This window comes from Astyanax mexicanus, chromosome 5 (genome assembly GCF_023375975.1).
Source record: "Astyanax mexicanus isolate ESR-SI-001 chromosome 5, AstMex3_surface, whole genome shotgun sequence".
NCBI classification, from domain to species: domain Eukaryota; kingdom Metazoa; phylum Chordata; class Actinopteri; order Characiformes; family Acestrorhamphidae; genus Astyanax; species Astyanax mexicanus.
The window spans coordinates 58040001-58064753 of record NC_064412.1 but is presented as its reverse complement, the minus strand read 5'-3'; the positions used below and the strand labels follow the sequence as shown (position 1 = coordinate 58064753).

General features: G+C 38.4%; 1 protein-coding gene across 12 annotated transcripts in view; it reads left to right on the top strand.

Annotated features, from left to right (window-relative positions):
• Window positions 1-7942: 7942 nt before the first annotated feature.
• The window catches only part of ptprt (protein tyrosine phosphatase receptor type T), a 248900-nt gene continuing 232089 nt past the window's right edge, over window positions 7943-24753 (top strand). For 8 of the 12 annotated variants that reach the window (XM_049479923.1, XM_049479919.1, XM_049479920.1 and 5 more), the window contains exon 1: window positions 7944-8316. In XM_049479923.1, the coding sequence (XP_049335880.1) occupies window positions 8214-8316 (103 nt within the window). In that variant the 5' untranslated portion in view covers window positions 7944-8213. Of the gene's footprint in view, window positions 8317-24753 lie in introns of all 12 variants that reach the window. The other 4 variants (XM_049479924.1, XM_049479922.1, XM_049479914.1 and 1 more) reach the window with 2 other exon arrangements.

The following is a 24753-nucleotide window of genomic DNA, read 5'->3' as shown; positions in this document are numbered from 1 at the left end:
TGATGCTCATTTAAACTTACCTGTGTAAATTAACAGGTGCGGACAACATAAAAATCCCACCTGAAACCAGAGACAAAGAGGAGAAGTTGAGAAGTCTTTGCATCGTGTCTATTTGTTCCACACTGATGTTATTAAGGCTTCATTCCAGTCACACTCCAGGGAATTATTATTATTCTAATAATTTTATTATTAGAGTTTGAAAAAGGAGATAAGAATTTGATTTATTCTTTTAAAATGTCAAAAGTGGAGCAGCTAAAAGCAGTCAGGGTGGAGCAGGAAGAAAACGTATAGTTTTAAATGTTAAGACTAAAATACAATAATATATATATATATCTTCAGTAACAATCAGGAACCCTGAGATTTTAAAGAAAATGAATTCATTAATACACAGAATTATAAAGTTTTATATTAATGGTTAATAAACTCATACTTCGCCTGATTTTTACTGTTCTTACTCTATAAGTACACAGTATTTAAATACTCAGAAACAACAGGGAGCGGGCTGTATAATGTAGTATACAGTATTTTACCGTTGTTACTCTATAAGTACACAGTATTTACCCTCTAAAACCAGAGCTGTATTATAAAGCGTTAATAACATGAATTAAATAGACAAGATAAATATAAAAATAAAATAAAAAGCAGAGTAGAGAAGCAGCAACAATATGAAACCAGTGTAAATGAATAAGGCACTTTTTCTATATCAGTATAGATGAATGAAACAGTTTTAACAGGATAAAGTTTCTCAGTGTTGTTTTGTGTGTAAAGTTAAATGAACACAAATGAAAAGCAGATGCTTCATTAGTTCAGAGTCTTTGTGCTCAGCAGGGAGTCTGAATAATATCCTGAGATTAAAGGAGGGGTGATTAATCTGATAACTCTGGATGGAGGTTCTCCTGCTCGTGTCGGAGAGAAGTCATGATCTTCTCTCAGCAGCTCCTCCAGACATGGCCTCGGTGCGCCGGTGCTGGAGATCAGAGGAGGATGCTGGTGTTGCCGGGGGGGATGCTGGTGTTGCCGGGGGGGATGATGCTGATGATGCTGATGATGTTGATGATGCTGAGCTGCGGGGGGTCTGGGAGACGCCGCCGATCAGAGGGCCGGTGAGGAACGTACGCAGCGCCGGGGTGAGAACTGAATCACACAGATTAATCAGATCATTAACGAGCTCCTGAGAGAAACGAGGCTTAATTGAAAGAGAAGTTCTGCAGGATCTTCAGCAGAGAGTTTACACAACACTTCATACACTCCACCGTCCAATAGAGTCTCAATACACTGTGTGATGATGTAGCTCAGATACTTATTCTGACATCCAATTATCTGCGTCTCACCGCTATCAGAGGCACACTGCTCAACACAATCAGCTCTTCATTCTGCCCCGCCCCTAAACCCATACATCACCCACTGCCCCTGCCAGTTTTTAAATTTGAGTTGAGGGTGGAGTCAGCTTTAAATGGTACTTTAGCACTATCACACTTCTCAATCCACCTCAACGTGATGTCATGGTCACAAACTGTCCAATCACAAACTGGTTTCCAATTGATCATCATCTCCTGAATTCTGATTCTGAAGTTCACCTGTTGGTAATCACACCTGTTTGTGTAAATATACGTTGAGTTTTGTCTAGTTGTTGTGTTCTGAACATTATCTCTGTTTATCTACTTTAACCTTAGTTATTTTTGATCTACTGCATGATTTTCCCTCAGTTTTCCCCTTGTTAAGCTTATATCTGTTTTTACCTTCATTTGGTCTGTGTTTTAGTTGATGTGGTGTTTGCTCTTTTGTATATTAAAACAACACTGTTTTAACAACACTTTAGTTTTATATGTTGACAGAACACATTGAACTCAGATTTAGTGATGATGTGCAAAACATTTATTTTGTGCCTGAACACAGCAGCATTTTTTGAGCAATATGGTTTATTTGAAGTTCAAAATATCAAATAAATAAAAACAAACATTTACTATATTTACTGTTCAGAGGACACCAGCCCCTTATAGAGCAATATGTGCTCTAGACAACCCAAAATGTGACGTCCACACATGTGGACGCCAGGTCCTAGGAGGTTAAAAAACCTCTACTAACACACCTGCTTTGGCTGCCAACAGGGTGGTCCTGAGAGAGTCCAGAAGCTGGAAGACCTGGGCCAAAGACCTTTACTTCAAATCTAAGACCTTTTTTAAAACAGGTATTGTTCTTATTAAATCTCTAACATCGTGCTCTGAAATGAAATATTTGTATTTTGTCCGCTTGCCTCCAGAGTTTTCTGGTAGAACAGTGTGTTTTTACACTCTGGTTAAATTGTACACCGTTCCATTTTCCCTCTGCATTAGTTTTCCATTTTAAAATGTTGTTTACAGTTCGGCTCAGCGCAGAAAAAACAGAGTGGACACATTAATTTTTATTCTCATCCACAACCCAACCTTCAAAACTCCTCTGGAACTTCATTCTGATTCCCACCGCATTCACTCAGCTCCCTAAAACATTTTTTCCAGGGCTTTCATTAAATACAGCCGAGCAGCACAACAGGAAATTGTAGTGTAACAGTGCAGAGTTGAGCTGTGAGAGAATGATTGGACGTTGAGTCGTGAGCTGAAGGTCAGCGGTGGAGGATATTGGGGCTGCGGGATCACCGGCGACCGATGCTCTTGGAAACGGCGTTCAATCAGCCGGCGCTCGCTCGGCCCCCGGGATTACAGAGCTGACACTTTATTTATTTTTCATTCTGACGGGTGGAGGTGAGGGACCGCAGGCCTCCACTTCTGCCGATATTTAGGGCTGATTTACGGCTGAAGGACTTTTCCCGGAGTAAATCTCTCCACCCGTCCTCCTCCAACTCTACTGATCTCCTGATTGATCATCGCTATGTTTAACTGCCTCTCTGAGGACTCGCTCGGCCGGGCGGCGCCGCGTCAGAGCGCTGTAGATGTTTCTCAGTCCATAAATCAGATACAGATCAGGAGAAGCTCTATTATAACTGTAGAGTCAATAGAAACGTCTGCTGTAAATCTGAACATCTCTCCCAACACTGTTCACAATTAAACACTCAGAGACGCCGAGGTTAGAGTTACACAAACAGCCTGAACACAGAGAAACCATTCATTTAATCACACCTAAACTCCTATCACTCAATCATACAATACACACCTGAAAACACTGAACAATAACTGTACACACACTCCTGCAGACTCTCAATACACAACATCAACTCATAAATCTTAAATCGTAAATCGAAAACCTTTAATTGAAAACCTTACATCTTAAATCTAAAATCTTAAATCTTGAATCAAAAATCTTAAAACAAAAATCCTTAATCTAAAATCTTAAATCTAAATTCTAAAATCGTAAACTGAACACCTTAAATCTTAAATCTAAAATCTTAAATCTTAAAGCTTGAATCTTGAATCAAAAATCTTAAAACAAAAATCCTAAATCTAAATTCCTTAAATCAAAATTCTATAATTATAAATCTAAAAAATTTAATTGTAAATCTTAAATAATAATCTAATATCTTAAATCTAAAATTGTTCATCTAAAATCTTGAATCTAAAATCATGAATCATATATCTTTATTCTAAAATCTTAAATCTTAACTCTTAAATCCTAAATCCAGTCATGCAACACCTTACACCTTACTGTTTTATTTTATTTAGTTTTTAGTTTTAAAGAGATATGCACCATCCCAGCATCATCAACTGGCCCACCTGTTCTAATCTGGAACAGTAGATTATGAGTGAACTTCTCTACAGGTCACACGGTTTCATGCAATAACCACAAAATTTGTCACAACAATAAAACCATTATTGTATTACTGTTTGCTTTATGAGGTTATTCAACATTTGAGGGCTTTAGGAAAAATTGTGAAGGTGGGGGACACAGAAACTGGAGGACACACCTAGTATGTACACAGATTGTGCCAAAAACCAAAAATAAGAAAAGAAGCTACCAATGGCAACAAAAGTTATTTGAATTATAGGACAGGAAACAGGAAACACCTGGGACTGGGTAACAAGGGGGCGGGGCTACAAATGAACATGTAATGACACAGAAGACAGGTGTGGAGACAAGGACAGGGGAAGGCATATTCTAATATATACGGGATTTACTGATCTATTATACTATTAATACTTTTTATTATAATTTCCAGCGGTAAATAAATCTTCTCCTCAGCTCCTCCTCGTTTTCTCCACCGTTCTTCACTGCAGTTTAAGTTTCTCGTCCTCTTTAATTTCCAGAGCTCGAACGAATCGATATGTTGGAAGACTCTTCATACATTATTCATCAGCATCTCACTGCACAAAAATATTTATGGCTCGGCCATCTTTCAGCCTCTTAATGAAACCTTAATGACCAGCGCGTCTCTGGAGTGATTAGAGAGACTCGCTGAAGGTTTTATTCAGAACTTCATTCACTGTAGTGCAGCAGATTAGCCACATTAACACATCCCAGCAGTCGCTGAATCTCAGGATCAGACAGGGATTTAACTGCACATATATACAGTATATTACAGTCATTATCACACCTCAGATTCCACACTGTAACCTGGGCTTTAATGAGAATAAACAGCAAACAAATGCAGGATTATATTTAATCCACTTTATACACACGGCTTTTTAATAAACCAAAAGTTTTACTTCCTTAGCATCAATCAAAGATCCATTTCAATTTAATTTACTGCAACTTTATTTCCATTATACTGATACTGGGTTGTAGAGTATCATTGCACGATGTATTTTCACCTGACAATTTGGTGTACCAACTTGATATGCCTTACATACCAGCTGTGTTACAAATACCACAATTTTAGGTTGGGGGTAGAGCACACACTCACACACTACACACACACACACACTCATACACACACACACACACACACACACACACACACACACACACACACACACACACACACACACACATTCATAGAGAAAAACATCTGCCATGCTTGTCATCATCTGCTTTATATATATATATATATATATATTTTATATACATTCAGTTTGTAGCTGTTACTCAGCAAGAAACTAAATCTATACAAGTATAACTCCTATATTCTGCTCTACAACCCAGAACCTCATACAGAATATACTCTATAATATCTGATCATATTAACCTTTTTAATCCTAACAAAGAAGTAAAGGAAGTATGTAATAAAAAACACGCTTCAGCTCATATCTAGATCTGTATCTATATTTTAATAAACCTCACCCTGAACATTAGATTATTTGAGTTGGGATGTCTGATACTCAGTGCATCTGTACTACAGGCTAGCTTAACAAGTGAGCTACAAAACCCAACACTGCAGAAACAAATGCTGCTTTTTACCTAAACTTGAAATCCCTCCCTTTGGTAATACTGTACAGTAATGCTTTAACACGGTTTGACATTATGATAAAGTGGATATTACAGTACCCTACTGACAAATGACCCCAAAATGGTCCTACAAACATGATGTAATTGTTCATAAGATGTAGAAAATAGGAAGAATATGGGTGACTGCCTGTAGAGTGTAGCTGGGGTCTGAAAGATGGATGGTGAGGGGATGTACAACATGGTCATTAGTGATCAGCATCATCTGGGGAATCTGTACACTAAATAAAACACATCAGATTTCCTCCAGAGATCTGTATCTCTCTCCAGCTGAATATCTATCCTCTGATTGTGTATTTTTAACCTGCAGAGGGCGTATCTGATCACTGACTGCTGTGTTGGAACAAGTTCCCACCACTTATTCTATACGACTGCCCCTCTCCATGGTGCTGAACTGTAGGAACTGTGTAACTGGAGGAATGCTGTAGTGTACAGCAGGTGTTTGATGGTGTTTATTTTATTACTGGAGTCTTGTTTACACAGATCAGTGAGGTTATATTTCTCCTCATTTACAGAAGCACCTGAACACACACACAGTCTGTAATCTGATGCTTTAATTCACTGATTTGTTTACTTGGCCGGGTGTCCTGTATGTACACTGTCTTGTTGTGTCTCTGCACTCAGCGTAGTCCATCCTGACCCGCAGGAAGACTAGCTCAGCACTGGGGATATAACTGGACCCAGTGGGAAAAGTGGTAGAGTAGTTTATACTGTCAGCAGCAACTGTACAACTCTGGACTATTTAGGATTGGTCATAAATACATTATAATACTGTAATTATTATTTAGAAGAAATATATTTACTTTAAATGTCAATGAAATACTGCTAAATTATATCTAATCATACACTCTGTAAAGAATTTCACTGTAAATATACAGTGAAACACTGGCAGCAGAGATACTGTTAAGAAAATGGCACTAAGTCCAGCTTGTTCTTACAACCTACAACACTGTGGATAGACTGTCTACCAATATATAAAACATAATTGAATACCCAAGCCAAGGTATCCTTGGTAGTTGGTAGTCTATCACTCATGATGCCGAAGGTTCATATTTTGCCGACTGCAGGAATGATGAACCTGGCTGGCTGGCTGCTGTCAGTAACTAGTGGGAGGCGGTGCCCTTGAGGTGGATTCTGATGAGTGTTGTTGTATTTCCTGCATCGAGCATCACATAATTTAGAGATGATCAAACAGTTTGTCGTTGTATTTAATTTACTGGTCTGCTGTATCTTTGCTTAATGTAAAGGATTAGAATTTGAATTTGATTTTATCAGTGGCCTAAATGTGTCTTTGCATGTAATCACCCTTCAATTTTACCTGTAAAATCACACACTGCAGCCTTTAAACACACACACACAGACACACACACACACACACACACACAAAAGCCACAACCTTCACACAGTACCACAGTGGGAATGAGATGAGGTGAAGGTAGTCTGGGTGAATGGTAAAAGCTGATTGGCTGGAGCAGGTTTGGTTGAAGCTGCACTGGGAGCGATGAAGGGGCACCTTACCGTATTAATGAGGCATTGATTTCCACATCACTAAATAATGAACTCATAAATTAGAGCAGCTATAAAACACTGAGACTGAAAACTGCCCACTCAGGGAGCTCCTCTCATATACATTAACCACCATCTCTCTCTCTCTCTCTCATTCACTTTCACACAAACTCTCACTTACACACAGTCCCTCTCACTTACAGACCAAATACAGAGTGTAGTATTCAGTATACTGCATATAAAAGTACTATAGCTCAATTCAATTCAATTTTTAAATTTTTTAACAGCAAATGTCACAAAGCAACTTTTTAGAGATCAGGACACTTTCGTGAAAGCTGAAGGTCAACAGTAGCAAAAATGAAATCTGTTAGAAGAACCAAGACTTAAAACGAGAACCCGTCCCCCTCTGGTCGACACTGAATAACACAACAAATATTGAAAAACAAGACCGACTGGACAAAACGTGTCAGAGACTGTACGGAATCTGTTTCACACTAAAAGACCAGAAGCTGTTCAATTATAAAAGTATGGTTAGTGTATCACAATCTAACTCAATTAGAAGAGCAGAAAATTTTATTATATTGAACAGACAGGTACTTTATCACAATCTATCTCAAAATTAAAAGGGCTGAAATGATACTATAGTGAAAACACAGCTACTCTATCACAATGTAACTCAATGATAAGAGGAGGATATGTACTGTAATGAAAGATCTTGTACCTAATTAAACAATGAGGAGGTGTATCAGTATCTTAGTTCAAGATTTTGCCATTGTCCAAATATTTTTGTCCCTAACTGTACTTATAAATATATACGCATTTTTTTTAAGGTGGAATAGAAGTTCTTACTTCACGCGAGGGGAAATTGGGGACATTCTTTAATTTTATGCGGTGTTACGCCGCGTGCGTAATGAGCGTAAAGGGCGGTTCTGTGGTTCTGGATGTGAATCAGTTTATCTCCAGCTCGCGCTGCAGATCAGCTCTGAATGAGTCCGCGCGCATCTCCCAGACGGCGCTAGGACCCGGACTCTCTCTCTCTCTCTCTCTCTCTCTTTCTATCTCTCTCTCTCTTTCTCTCTCTCTCTCTCTCTCTCTCTCTCTCTCTCTCTCTCTCTCTCTCTCTCTCTCTCTCTCTCTCTCTCTCTCTCTCCCTCCCTCTCTCTGAGAGTGTGAGAAGTGCGCGTGCTGTATCAGTGGCAGCGCGAGCGAGCGCACAGCTCCAAAAGACAGCAGAGCGCAGCGCACATCTCCGCGCGAGACCCCCCAGCCACAGATGCGAGGACCCCGAAGGCGCGCGCACGGGCGGCGGGCATGTGGTGAACTGGACACCAGCAACAATGGATCAAAGGACGCACTGTCGCGCGCTGCCTCTTCTTTACCATCTTCTTATTATTCTTCTGGTGCACGCGCTGGACTTTACTCGCGGACAGTTCTTTCCAGGTAAGTTTGGCGGAGTTTGCGCACTTTTGTCCTCTTTTGCGCGCGTGCCGTGGCGTAAGCAGTTGTGGTGGCATGCGTTCTTGTGCTTGTGCGGGTGCGTGTCTGCATGCAGGTGCCGCGTTCTCGGCGAGCTGGAAGTTTAATTCTGAATGTGTTGCACGAGACGATAAAGGTCCAGCAGTAGTAATGCAGGAGGGCGCGTGCAAAACCGCACACAGCTCACTACGCGCATATTTAATTAATATATTGCAGCATATAAGTGCATTTATCTACCCATAGGTCTATACAATCATACAATAATTACACACATTATATATACACACAAAATAATACTAACATTCCATTTGACCACAATCCATTTAAACACGGTATTGATTTAAAGTTGGTACAGATTGTGAGTGTATTTACTGCGGTCATTTTTTATTTTAATTCTCACAGTTTTTAAGAGTGCCATTGTTTATTGTTTATTATTTATTTTATACGCTTGACCACTTATTAGTCTGTGCTGTTAATTATTTTTATTTTGGTTTGTCAGTGTTTTGGACATTTTGACAACTCTAAGCTGTACAAACCGCCGCCACTGCCATTCGTTACTACCGCTAAACACTAATCAACGATAAACTGTAAAATAACAGTTGTATAGAATACATGTTGTATAAATGTGTGTTGTATAGTTGTATAGTTTAGCAGCGTGGTTGCTCTCTGTTTAAGTGTTTATTTTAGCGCTGTTAAAGTGTTTTAATTTGACTTTCTGCTGCAGGATAATATTTTATAAAACGGTAAACAAATCTTTAGATTGAGTAATTAGCGGTTTATTGTTTGATGGCTTGATTTGAGAGATTGAGATGTTGGAACAGCAGAAAGAAGAGACAGAATCAGGAATTCAGCAACAGTCTCTGCTGTTGTTGGACTGAAACACGCCGCGCTCTCCGCCGCTGGGTGGCGCTCTCGGCACATCCTGCGTATTTTTAGCGAATTCTCTGCGCTGAGTGTCGGATTCACAGGTTGAAGCGGAGAACAATCCAGCAGTTATGCGTTATTCGTGGTGAGGGTTAATAGAAGAGAAAATATGATAAACAGAGATCATACTGTGGAACATGTTCTGGAAAACTTAACCAGCCAGTGTTTATTTATTTATTTTGCTGTTGCTCAAAAGATGCTCAGAATAAGTACAGAATTTAATAGTTAAATAATTCGTTTAAAAATCAATAACAGGTTTACGTATAATAAAAACAAAACTCCCCTATATATTTCCTTCATATGATCTCATTATTCTGTGACTTTAAGTTCAGGAAAGCTATATTAAATCAGAAACATGTTTTTTTTTGCTTATATATTATGCTGCAGAGAATATCGATATAAAATAGACTGTTTAATAGAGGTATCTGGTTTAATATTTGACAAATAAAGGCATGTATAGACTGTGGAGCTTCTAAACTGGTGTAATATTGTGTAATATTCTCTTTGCATCCCTAAAAAGATTGAGAAAAAATAGCTCTAACTTTCCTGCCCACTGCTTTCTCTTCACCTTGTAATATAGGAAATTAAAGCAAAATATAAAGTAAAGCGCTTCTAAACAGAGCTTTAACTCTGTTCAGATAATGCTTTAGGACATCAGGACAAATGTGTTTTTAGTTCAATATTGACTGAATTGACTTAATTCCCAGCTAATAGTATAGTATATTTATCTTAAAAATGTTTTTAAATATTTCTTTAAATACTCTTCACACCCTGCTGGAATCAGTATATATAATATTCTGGTTACATTAGAAGATACTAAAATATTGCTTACTGAGGTCAGATACCTGTTGAATGAAATTTGCAATTGAATCGCACACCTGTCTTTTTACCTGTCTGCCTCAGGACTCCGCCCACATGGCTGAGACTCCTGTTATATTTGGCTGGTTTAGAAGCTTGATATCAGATTTTGTGAGATGTTAATATCCCTCTGTGGGATTTCATTCCCATAATTAAGTGTTTTAGTGTTTTAGAGTTGTTTTTGTAGTTTTAGGATCATGTTTGTGTCTCGTGTGGATGGACAGATTGTCAGAAATGCAAATAGGGGTGAAGATGTTTGCTAAAAACACCTGGTTACAAATGGAAAGGGTCTAAAATATGTATTTCTGTATTTGTGTATGTATTTGTTATATATGATAAATCTATAATGTGATTATCGTGACAGGCCTACATAAAACATAGAACATTCTTTTCCTAGCTGATATTCTCTATCAATATTGGAAAGTATCAGCTATTGAAAAATCTATGAATTCCATTATGAATCAGTATTGTTTCTGAGAACAATGTGTAACAAAGGATAAATTAAGAAAATTTTTGCTTGTGCAGAACTTCTTTGGAAGCTCAGCGAGCACAAAGTTCAGGGCTGTTATATTTCTGACCTTTAGAGGCCTTTGTTTCAGGGTTATTGTGTTTGAGGACGTTGCTCAGTTAGGCCAGAATGAACTTTGGCAGAAATCGCTGTTTCAGAACCTCCTAATTGAGAAATTCATGAACTACAGGAAACATCATGACCCAGCTCTGATTTATCACCATGCTTACTGTGCTGTTCACAACAGCATTCACTTACACTGTGCTGTAGGTACACAATAGCTGCGGTCCAATCTGAAGGGAGCTGCCTAGGTAGTCATTGCCTTCAAAGGCAGCTCCCTCGTTCGGCAGCATTTTCACCCATAAGGGATCTTATAAGGCAGCGCGTTCGGGACACGCTCTGGAGTCAGCATACGTCATCACGTCTAGCGCGCTGTGCTCGTGAGCTGTTTATAAATAACTAAAGTTAATGATCACTTACCTCGGGATAAATCTCAATGCAGCGGCAGCTATTTCTCTTTTACTCATCCAAATATTACATATATTTAAATATTCATGATTTACTTTAATTCTACACTTTTCCTCACTTAATTCTCAGAGTATGGTCAGTTTTATTTATGTATTTAATTTATTTTTGATTAGATGCTTCATAGAAATGCATGAGTAATGAAACCATAATATAATAAATATTTTGTATGAGCCATCAGAGCTAAATTATCAAACTAAGCTACGGTTCACACAATAGTACATTCATACACAGTCAGCTAATTTATCTTTACCTTTTAGTTGCATAAAACACATGATTCATAAACTTTTTATTTATTTATTTACCCATACCCACTAGTTGAGATGTGATACTACAATAAGCATAGTGACTATAAAACACAGCAAGCAAAAATAATAATGTTAAGAGAGAAAACTTTATTACATTCAAAGAAAAAAATATATATTCATAAAGGGAGCTAACGCTGCCTCCAGCCGGTCTGACCAGCGTGCACCTTCCCCGGCCCACGTTCATCCCTGTGGAAAAAATAAATCTGAATTAGTAACAGTGGTTTATGGAGAACACGCTCATAATTCCACTATTTACACAATTAATCACTCAGTTACAGGTAAATCTAGTTATTCCCTCTAACAATTAAACTATTTACACATTAAATCACTGAATTACAGGTTATTCTACACGTTTACACTATTTACACAGTAAATCACTTAGTTATACGTAACAGTGACTTAAAACAGTTAAAACTTTTTATACTGGACGGCCAGGGTATCTTTGTTTCCTAGCGGGGGTTTCCTCAGCGCTGCAGCCGCGTTTGGTACTCTGTAAGTCGGCTAGATGCGTGTTAGCTTACCCGGTAAATTAGCGCGATAAGCTAACGGTAGCTTCCGCCGGTCAGGTCTTACATTAAATGAAGTACAGGCGAAAACAACGATGGAAAACAACTTAAAACAGTCTAAAATATGCTAGTTGGATAAACCCACGCAGCGGTGAGTGGAAATACAGGCGGGAATTACTTACATTTGTTCAGAAACTCCGTGGCAGGCCGGCTCCGTCCGCCATGTTTTTAAATCTGAGCGCTGGAACTCTGAGCTGGTGAAATGCATCATGGGATTGCCTTCGCCGTGAAGGATACATCTCACGCTGCCTTCAGAATTGGGGTAAAATAAGGCAGCTGCCCAGGTAGGCAGCACATGCTACCTTCCGAATGGGACAGTCCTTTTCTCGGGAGCGCGCCCATGCTGCCTGCAAATGCTGCCTAGTTGGGCAGCTCCCTTCAGATTGGACCGCAGCTTATATCACCAGAATCACCAGAACTACCAGACATCCCTGCTCACTAAAAAACAGAGTACTTCTACTCAAAGTTCACTTCTCTTAATTGTTCCCTCAAAGGTGTAATATTGGTCTTTACAGGAAGTAGGAAAGTACAGCAGGAAGTACAGATTTATCAGATTTCTACCATTTAACCAGATAAAAGGTGCATTCAGTATTCTGTATCACTGTGCTAATGAACTGTTTATATTTTAATTACTCATTTTTCAATTGAAAGCCAGATAATTTTGGATCATCAAGTTCTTGACACATATTTCATTGATGATAATGTTTATAATCTTTGTAATCTTTACTGGTGCAAAAACATGGAACAACTGGAAGCTAGTCTTTTGTACCTCAATATAAGATACAGCAAGATATAACAAGCTTTATACTCTTTTAAATACAAATCTCTACTTATTTTTCTTGTAAGTGTGTAAGTTCTACTGTTTGATGCACCATTGAGCTGTAGAGCTGTGGAGCTACATACTCTGTAGTGATGATGCTCTGTTTGATGTATTTGGGAGTTTGAGTTTGATTTGGAGTTCCAGTCTATAAAAATGGCTTCAACTTTCACACCACACAAATATAACCGTTTATTTACAATCCAAACCCACCAGTGACTCTACACACATCTTCTGAGACATCTTCAGACTTTCCATTGATTCCTTTCAGCACCACTCTCTGAGAGAGATAGTAAAAGCAGTAGGACTACTGTGAGCACTTTTAGGTGTTTAGATGATTTGTTAAGATGGTTGAGTTTCCTCTGGATCCGGTTGTTTGCAGTAGAGACTCTGAGGCGTGTTGGTGTATCTGAATCTGCCCGGGGTTAATGTATCTGACAGACGGAGGAGAGAATTAAAAGCGTTTCCTGATAAACGCTGCTTTAAAAGCCCCCTCAGGGCATCTCTCTGCTGCCGTCAGTTTCAGACTGACTGACTGACTGATGGGCTTCATATTTTATTGATATGAGCTCAGATTAGTCTGACTCTTCATTGAAGAGCGAGACGTCTGACGTCCTGCTGCCTCTCGCTGCCCCTCGGCTCTTCTCTGAGTGCCGTCACGGCTTCAGGAGGAAACGTGGTGAGCAGCTTCTCCTCCGCAACACTGGCTGTGTCCCTAACGCCTCCCTGCTCCCTACATAGTGCACTAGATACAGTGCAGAGAAACAGTATTACCCCTTATAGATTTCTTTTGTTTTTGCTTTTTGTCATAATTGCATTTTTCAGATTATCAAACAAACTTTAATATTAGACAAATATAACCTGAGTAAATATAAACAGTAGTTATTAAATGATTATTTAATCCAGTGCAATCAAAGTGGAGCTTTTTGGAAGGTGTGTGTCTCGTTACATCTGGCGTAAAACTATAAACACATAATTAACAAAAAAAAGATGGTGGTAGTGTTATGATGGTCTGGAGCTGCTGGATAACTTGCTGTAATAGATGGAAGCAGGAATTCTGCTGTTTATCATAAAATCCTGAAGGAGGCTTGGGTTCTGCAGCAGGACAATGACCCAGTACTGTATATATATACATATAGATTAGCACTTAAATCTGATTTAACCTGATAGGTAGATAGTTGGGTGTGATTGAAGGTGGCTTTACGATTGAATGTAATTGAATGTTATTAAATATAAATGCAATCAAATCTTCCTCACAGCAATGTTCCAAAGAGATGGAGGGAGAGAGAGAGGTAGAGATAGAGAGAGGGATACAGGTGGAGGGGTGGAGCTGGTAGGAAAGGAAGTGGTGAAGTGGTTGGAGGAATGAAACACCTGAGAGCACACAGAAATGGCTTTGCTGGAGCTGTCTGGATTTAATGGATCACACACACACACACACAAACACACACACACACACACACACACACACACATACACACACACACACACACACTCATACACACAGGAAGTTGATTATTTCCAGTGTGTCCATTAGAAAGCGTCAGGAGTGTAATTGTTTTCTCAGACCTGCTTGTTATCGCTGTGCTCTCGGGTTGCCAGGTTTCAGCGCAGCGCTGTTGCCCTCTGACAGCCTGTCACTCAGGACCCTGTTTGGTATTCGAGAGAGGCGGAGAGAGAGAGGGCGAGAGAGCCTGTGAGAGAGAGAGAGAGTGGTGTGATCTGCATGACTGTCGCACTAATCCACCACACTTATTCTATTGACTGAAATAACGACAGCTCAATACAGCAGCACTACTGACCAATCAGAGAGAGAGAGGTAATGTTTTATTATTATTTATTTTCCTACATAATAAATGAATAACAAAGTGATCTATCAGATTATGAAGAAACACATAAGGAATCATGTAGAAACTTAAAAACAGTGTTAAACAAACTAAAATACTCTGTGAAGTATTTAGATACTCTTATCTGGGGAGCTGTTTGTTAACTTGTGGTTTCTGAGGCTGGAAACTCTGATAAACTCATCCTGTACAACAGAGAGAACTCTCGCTCTTCCATCCTTTCCTGGGGTGGTCCTGATGAGTGCCAGTTTCATCATTATAATGTTTTTGATGGTCTTTGTGGTGACTGCACTTGAGGATATTTTCAAAGTTCTTGAAATTCTTCTTTTTGGATTGACTGACTTTCATTTTGATCTGAAATTAAGTTCAGAAGTAAGTGAAGTTATTCAGTATTCTAGAGAAATGCATCCAGTCATGTTTTCACACTGATGGGAAACAGAGCACTGAAAACTCTCTCACTAAGCCTAAATGTCAAATCTCTATTATACCACAGTTAATTCTGACACCCTGCAATGTCATTGCCTGAGAGGTGTTTTATGAGTGACGTTATCAGCCGGTAATGCACTGTAACCGATCTCTCCATATATTACTCCGCCCACATACAGGTGACCTAGCAACGATGCAGCGCTTACAAACCAAACAGCTCAGCTACAAACAGAGCAGCAATGAAACTATTTTAACTGGTGGAGTTTTTATAACCAAACAGATCCTATTGTCTCCTCCTCTTTAACTCTTTAAAATCTTTTAATAAACAGTGATAATGGAACTGTGATATAATCTCCCCAGGTCTCTCCGGTTCTCTTCAGTTCTCCCTATTTCTCCCCTGTTCTCCCCGGCTCCTCCCTGGTTCTCCTCGGTTCTCCAGCAGGAGGGTGATGGTTATTCTGGGCAGGCTGAATGGATCTCTCTGGTCTCCAGGCTTTAATATGTGATAAAAAGTCATTATTTTTTTTGCACCGTGTGCTCGAGGATGGATTTACGGACTTTACCTCCACCTGAAAAATTCACGAGTGTTGGAGAACGAGGGAGAGAGAGAGAGATGGAGAGAGAGTGAGAGAGAGAGAGAGAGAGAGAGAGAGAGGGAGGAAATAGATACATGAGATGCTGTAATCGTGGGATTGTCACAACACGACTGAAGACAAACAGTAATGTTGCTGCTGCCAGAGAGCTCGGGTTAAACACCGGGGGAGGAGATGGAGATGTCAGAGTAAGAGCAATTACTGCGTTTAAATTTATATAATTATTAATGAACATAAATTAAGTTTTGTTGTGTTTTGTCATGTTCTACTTTCTGTTTATTAACTGTATTACTGAGCATACTGTTCAGCTCCAGCTGCACCTGAACCGATCGCCTAAACGTTCAAACTGTGATTAAAAATCAGGGTTATTCCACCAAATATTGATTATTTCTGAACTCTTAAAACTTTATGAATATGAACTTGTTTTCTTTGCATTATTTGAGGTCTGAAAGCTCTGCATCTTTTTCCCTTTCTCACTTCTCATTTACTGCTGATAAATGCTCTAAAAGAATAAAAGAAAGAGAGAGAGAAAGAGAGAGAGCTGTAATCTGGGAGAGCTGAGTTGAGAAGAGCAAACATCATATGGCCGCCGTGAGGAACGTAGTTTACTTCTGTTTACTTTTCAACACACACACACACACACACTCACACACACACACACTCACACCTAAGCTGTTTCCTCTCTTACACTCCTCGCATCTTCCCTCCAATCCCCTAATCCACACCTGTCCTTAAATCTCCTCCAGCATTTCTGCTCAATTCAGGGCTTCATTAGAACAGCGATTTCTCCCATCTTTCTTGCAGTAACTGTACTATAATATACTATACACTATACTCTACACTATACTATACTCTACACTATACACTATACTCTACACTATACTATACTCAACACTATACTATACTCTACTGTACTATACTCTACTCTATGTACACAGTTCAGTAGATAGCATCTTCTTTTGAGTAAAAGTATTGGATCATGTGACTCTCAGGTGTGTTTTGTTCCCCAGGTATGTCCTGATACATTAATTATTCAAACTATAAACATCTATGATTGTCTGAGCGCTCAGTTTCAGTTTCAGATTTGGGTTTTATCTGTTCAGCTTTTATAGTTAGAGGAGGAACCAGTAACATTAAAAACAGAGATCTGTGAGAGTCTACGGGTGAAAAACAAGATAATAAATCAATCAGAACCATTAGAGCACAGATAATGTCTAGTTTAGCCAGAGAAACCGAATGAATGTCCTGAAGAAGAGAGTCGTCACTGGTGTATTAAATAACAGATGATGAACAGGTAGATGGAGGAAAACCACAGCAGTTAATGAAACAGAAACATTGTGAGATCTGTAAAGAAAGCAACTGGGAACTGTTTAATGATATTTAGGATATACTGCCCATCCCTAGTAAAGATCCTTAGTAAAGTAAAGTATTATTTTGATCAGACATTGATGTGTATCAGTGATTATTACAAAAATATCTTTAATAAAAATCTCCTTCAGGCTGCCAGTTTTTAACACTGGAAAAAAACTGTTATCCATAACAGAGAGACATGTACTCAAAATATTTGTCGCTTCTGGTTCCTCAGTTGACACTTTCTCTCTCTCTCTCTCTCTCTCTCTCTCTCTCTCTCTCTCACGTACTGCACTGACTGTTCAGGATCCATCAATAAATTAGGTGTAATTGGATGGAGACAGAGAGGGACGCGAGCGGAAATTTGGACTTGATTAATTGATAATTACGTCTGTTATTATTCAGACAAATTGCACACAGTCGACGGTCTGGAATTTGAATGGTGGGCAAAAGCTGTCAAAGGCCTCCTTTCAGCTCTTAATTGTGTGTTCTTTCCTTTATACTGCGATTTCTTTCAGCACAGCTGTTCTTTCAGACTCTCCTGAGAGTAAAGTGGCTGCAGATTCGCTGGATTTCTCTCAGTGCAGCACTTTATTCTCTTAAATCAGGGTTATTCTGTTTCACCATTCCTCTAAAGGGTCTTCCTGTGGATTAGAACAGTGCTGGTTTGAGCGATTTATGTCAGAGAAGCACATTTAGTATAATTAACACTCCGAATAAAATTGGCTGCAGTATTAAAGGGATTATCAATACATCATGAAACAGTATATTGCAATACTTCAAACAAGACAGTATATTGTGTGTTTTTAGATCAAATTATAGAAAAAAAAATATTATTCGATTTACACTGTTACTCATAACAAATATATGATCTGTTTAAACACAACTCTAAATGAACCACTGTCTAAAACCAATCTTAACATATTTGAATGAGTTAATATTGTATTTTTAAAATCAATACAGTATTCCAAAACAAAATATTGCCTATAAATGTTAGCTGAGGCTTAGCCTATAATAAAGCAGTGATGTATCATCTGTATTAGCATAATGGGTTTTGCCTTTTTTTAAATAAATTTTAGAGATAATTTTAATAAAATATGTGATAGATCAAATTCAGATTTTTTGTCCAATAGCAACACCTCAGCAACCACCTAGCGCCATCAACACAACCACTAGTAACACCCTATAGCAAACACTTGGAATACCACTCTAATAAAATAGCAACTAGCACCACCATTGTAACCACCTGAGATACCACAGCAACCCTAAGTCATATGAATACTGGGATAAGACTGTAATGCTGGAAACACTTAAACACATTTTAGCTTCATTCTGCTGTATTACAATAACAGATTGTGTTGTTGAATCCCAAATTTCCGACCTTTTTTAAACAATCAGTAAAGAAAATTTAAATTTAAATTAAATTATTCATGATATCTTAAAATGGTAATTTGTTGGATTTTATTTAATGTTTTATGTTCACAAAATCTTCTTCACTAGAATTCAGGTGTGTTTTAGTTTAGAGGATCTCTAATCTTCTTTTGAATCCCAATTTGTAAAATTCCCAGCTCCAGTTTAATGTGCTGAAGCTTCTTTAGATCAGACAGGAGAACATATGAGCTTCTTCCAGAAGCGCCGCGTGAACGAGGAGCTGAGGAAAACACAGCTGTGTGAACAGAAGGCGAGTTATTCGCTCGTATTTTTGGAACTGTGTCTTTTTTCAGCCGTTTTAAACGCAAAGGTCATGTGGGTTTTTACAGCAAATCTCTGAAATCAGAAATTAGATTTGTTCATGCTCAGAAGGTTCTGCTGCTGCTCTTTGTACCCAAGCAGATAATCTCCCGTGAACGGCAACAATCAATAGCTCAGAAATCCATGTTTTCAGGAGCCTCAGATCCACGGTGTGAAGCTGAAAGCAGAGAAACGGTGGGAATATTTAGTGTATCATCCTTCAGAGACTGGGAGGAATTTAAATACACGAGAAATGAAACTTTTTTATATGCAACTATGTTTGGAAGCTGTACTTCAGGCTAGCTCTTAATGTGAGTTCTTAACCTGTTTAAATAACCACCATAAGCAGATTCATTATAGCAGGGGATTCTGGGAAGGCTCAGGGTCCTTTTATACCCAACTTATTCAATCTGAATCTTTGGACCTTTCAGTTTGGTTCAAATCAAAATAGCAGGTGCTACAAACCATTGTTTAGACCAAAGAACCAAAACTTAGTCCCAATCCCATTTCTCCTTTGTACTCTACCCATTGTTTTGGAGTGTAATTCTTCTCAGAACAGAGATAAAAAAGGAAGAAGTGAAATTCTCCTTCTTTAAGAACCTGATACAGATGTAGTTATAGCAGTGAAGCGCTGAAGTTCAGCAACCTAACTGCTGCTAGTTAACTTTAGGGTTTATTTTAGTGTCTTCAAGAATCAGAACACCCCCTACCCCGAGACCTGAACACACTAAACCCAGGGGGAGGGATCAATGGAAGAGCCAAAGAGTAAAATGGCACTGGGTCTTGGTCTGAACAGAAGAAGTGGTGTTAGTGCAGATCAGTTAAATGATAGTTTGCTATGTTTTCAGTATGAAAATGCTCTATTGGATGGTTCAGATAAAGGTGCACTATTAGGACCATAATGCAGCGTGTGAAAACTCTTGACTTTAACTGTTGGATATTCTGATATATTCTGATATCTATGTCAATTAGGACAAAAATAACAAAGGCAGCTTGTCAAATCTGATGCAAGCCTCCTACTAGAAAATAGGAGTGAATTCATTAAACTGCAGTGTGAAACCAAAAGAAAGCAGATTAAAAAAAACAATATAAGAAAAACACAAATCATTGATTAGACTTGGGTGATCTGCTGGTGTTTCTGGAGCGGAAACAGATCTTTAGGGTATAAAATCTGTTTGAATATAGTGAACCTTAGTAGACAGGTCTCTATTAGAACATAAAAAGACGTTTCTTTTGTATTATTGTACTTTCTGACTTGCTTTGAGGAATCACTGGCGATCAAACCATAGGGGTGAAAGTGGGCATGAAAGACAAAAGAGAGAAAGAGTAAGAGAGAAGAGAGAGAGAGAGAGAGAGAGAGAGAGAGAACATTAGGCAATGCTAAGCAAAGAGAAGCCATCATAATGAGCTGTGTGGCTCTTTAGACAAAAGTCTTTGTTAAATGTTGAGCACAGGAGATCTCTCTCTCCCTCTCTCTCTCTCTCTGTCTCTCTCTCTCTCTGGGGACACCATTAACCTTTCAGGTCTCTCACGGACATCGTACAGGCGCTGGCAGTAAGAGGGGACGCTCCTTTACCCAGCGGAAGATTAAAGCAGATTTTAATTGGTGTGGGTAATGGTGATTTGGTGATTTGCTGGAGTGGGTTCACGCTTTGCTGCGTTATTTGGGTGCCCGTGAAAAGGTCAGCTGTGAGCCGAGTGTTGGGGGAACAGAGAGTGTCGTGTTATAAAGGTTGAAAGTGAGGGATGTAGAGACTAGCGGCAGTTCTGAACTATTTCTTTGTGCTTTATGAGATTGTGGAGAATGATTGTTGAGATTTAGACTCAAATTGATGATATTTAAGAGATTTCTGCATCATCAGATAATTATTTTTTCTTTCTGTTTTCTTGAGGAGTGGCTGAAATTAGATTTTATTAGCTTTAGTTTTATTTTATGTTTCAGTTCCACCTTGAATGCTGCCTCCTCTGCAGGCTGTTGCACTATTTAAGGTGGAACGGGAAAGTTAGCTAGCTAGGTACTGAGAGGATGATTTGCATGATTTGCATGATTGCATGATTTGTACATGAGTAGAATTGTGCAGTGCTGTTTCTTCTGGGGTGATTTTTATCATTAAAAAATTGCATACTCATTTATGTAAAGAGATCATTCAAAGCTTTTTTTTTTCTCAAAGGTCGACCTTAATTCAAGCAAACACATAAATACAGACATAAGTAGCTTATATATCTTATCTTTACAGAAGAAGAGGTAAAAACATAACTTTCAATGAAAGTCAAGGTAAAAAGATTCATTCATTTAAAAATGTCATTTTGAAGTGTTCTTATTGTTGTGTTTATTGAAAGGCCAGGAAGGTGAATGGGATTTATTTTTGTTAGTTTTTTATGTAAGTAAGAGTCTCTCAGAGCGTGTGTTTTTCTTCTACCTCTTCATTTTTCAGAAATTCAATTACTTGTATTTGTAAACTGTTTGAATAGAAGCTCACTAGAAAGAATTTACTCTAGATGTTTACTCGTGTGAGTTTTTATGAGAAGGATTTGATTGTATTCAGCGTTAGAGAGTGAGGGCATCGGTGAAGTCAGGATCTGATGTTGGATGATGTTAGTTCTACCTTGTGAACTCATCTCGAATCATCTCAAATCATCTCAAATCATCTCCACAGTTATTGGATGAAGCTTCATCACTCCAGAACCAGGGGCGTCCCTTGGCTTTAGCCCCGAATGATTTTTCAGTAGACCCGAATCGTTTTTTCTCGGCTCAGCTGTATTATTAATGAGGAGACAGACCATTGAGTGCTGTTTAATATTGGATATACGGCGATTTTTCTAAAACAAAGGTAACAGTAGGCTAACCATGTAAACTGTGATGACACTGCTTCTGATAGCTGCTTAAAAAGACTCGTCTCCGAATCAAAACACACAGATCAAACCCGCTGTGTGATTAATAAATTACAGCCTGTGACTCAGTTAGCTTAACTTTGGAATTAGCTTAGATAGATAGTCAAAGTTTGAGAAAAAAAACTATATATGTTTAACTTGCCCTGATTTACCTGATCAGCTAATCACTATTTCCTTTTTTGAAATTGTTTTTATTAATTTAAGATTATAATTAACTAAAATGTTGAGAATAGCCAGAATTTAGTACTATACTTTTAAATGAGTTTCTTAACCCTGGTCTCTTTCCTAAAATTGTATGTTTTCCACCGGATCCAACTGATCAGCTAATAAAGTACAGAGTCTAGTGTTAAATATTATATATCAGGATACTCGTTGTAATATATATATATATATATAGTTTATAGTTTGGCCTGAAAACTGGAATCTGATTTTGGAAAGCGTCCAATCACAGCTTCAGTTTTTCCTGTCGTTCATCAATTCACAACACCACCCCCCCAAACCCCCCCGTGGATGAGACAGTCTCATCGGCATTCCAGGATGAATGCAGGAGCGTCTCCTTCTTGTTACAGGAGAGGCTGTTTCATCTGTTCTTGGCGTAAAAGCAATTTTCATTTCCTGCAACCCATTGTTCAAAGTGACAGTTTTAATTTGACTGTTTTCACCTTCCATTCTTTCATCTGCGCACATTTACATCAAACTGACGGCTGTTAATTATGCGCAGAATCAAAAGGATGCTGAAAAAAATGATGGATAAATTAAGTGCTCGACACAACGGCGCAACTGTGAGGCTCAACAAGAGCTCCTTTGTGTACCGCCGCGCCCTGAGAGCCGCTAATGAGAAAATACCCAAATCGCTGGTTTTTGACTTAAAGTCTGAAAGGAACCCTCCATTATTTCACGTGGCAGAGAGTTCCTGAGGCCCGGCGTCGTAGTGTGTGATATACCGTTCAGTAGGGTGCCACTGCTTTTAACTTCGCGCTAATTGCGTGTCGCTACTGTGAAGGTTTGGATTAGCGTGTTTATTAAGCACAGCATGAAGAGCTGTTTAGAACGAGGGAGACAGAAAGAGAACTGGATGCTTAAAGCAATTCAGTTTAAAGGATGAAAAGAATGAAATAGTGAATAAAAGTAACAGCTTGTCTTTAAACACAGATTACAATGTAAAAACGTGTTGTACTGTAGATTAGTCAGAAAATTCTCAGAGATCAAATGAAATCATTTTTTATTTATTTAGCGCTTTTTATGACTGATGTTTTCACAGAGCACCATGTTTACAGATGTGTAGCAACGAGTTGGAGAACAAACAGACAGCAGATCTGATTAAAACAGCCTAACTAAAGGGAGAGAGCCAGAAGGTAACATAGACACGGAGACACCCTGAAACACTGGCATCCACCCACTCCACCGTCCACAAACCTGAGTGACCAAACACCACCACCAGCATCTCAGTTTACCACAATTTCTTCTGTCCATGAACCCCTGGATCTGCAGCCTTATCTTAAGGGAAAAACATTAATTACCAAAAGCTAAACTAAACAAGTAAGTTTTTAGTCTAGATTTAAAGACCAGTCATGAATATATTCGTAAAAAACTGGAATAACTTAGACATAGAAATAATCTTATTAAATCTATATAATATACAATATGCTACTGTATTGAATTATAATGACAGAGCTCATGCAGTACACACGCAGATGCAGTACAAATATGTTATTAAATAAAAGCAGAATACAAAAGGTCAAATCAATCAGGGTCAATAACCATAAACAGCAGCAGATAGAAAACACATACCATAAACGGTAAAAAGTGAGACTTCCAAAATACATGGGACAAAAATGCAAGAATTATACTAATATCAGTGTAATTCTAGTGTATTTCTACTTTCATGTCTTCTTGTTAATGCTTTAAATACCTAAAAGTACACCTAAGAACACTGTCTCAAACTGTGTCTCTAAATATCTCTAATAAACATAATAACTCTATTAAAAATATATACTAAAATATTTTAACCCTAAATGTCATCAAGTCTTTGTAAAAAAAGTGTAAACAGATTATATGTAGTATATTTCTGTTGATCTATTCATCATAAAACTGCCAGATTCACGTGTCACATGATAAAGTATGTTAATAAAGTTACTTTAGATCCTTATCTGATGATATTAAAGTGTGATAAATAAGCCGAACACTGGGACTAAACACTGCTTTATTTTCTCTGTTCAGTTCCTCACCCGGGGAGTGCGCAGGTCAGGCGGGGTGGGCATATTTACTCCAGCACTGTCCCCCACAGACCTGCCGCTGCACTGGAGGTGTTAAAGGTACATTAAAAGGAGTAAATCAGTGTTTATTACAGATGTTATAAAGATATAAAACATGTATATGCTGATGGCGTGGAGCTGTTACTGTAGTGTTGGTGTGCCAGAGCTCCGACAGACTGATTAATAGTGTTAGTGAGGGGGTGTCCCCTCTCCTCTCACCCCTCCTGTGAGGCTGATAAATCTTCAGTTTCCGCCGGTTTGTGAGTGTGTGTGTGTATAGAGTGTGTGTGTGTATAGATTGTGTGTATAGTGTGTGTGTGGTGATGTGCACTGAACTATTTTTCTTCATGGTTTCTGAAGGCAGTGTTTGGACGTGTGCAAATCACTTCCTGTGTCTTACAAAAATAAAAATAATAAATAAGGAGAGTTATTAGACTCTGTATAAATAAATATTATTATAATAAATATTATTATGTTTCTCTCTGTGGGACTAATAAAGGATTATCTTTTTTAATGATTAAACAATAAGAATAATTGTGTTTATCCTCATGAGTCATAATTCTCCATAAACCCACAACACAACACTATTTCCTCAGCAGTGGCATATTTTTATTATACTTAATGAAAAAGTCAAACTAAAGTCAGACTCCAAAATGTTGTTTAACCATCCGACTGTTTATCCGTCCCTGCAGCTCTAGAACAGGGTTAATTATCCTGCTGATTATTAGTGTTGGTGTAGTGAATATATTGTAGATATAGTTCTGAATAGTTAGCGGATCTCACTGTAATACGGCTCTCAGGGTC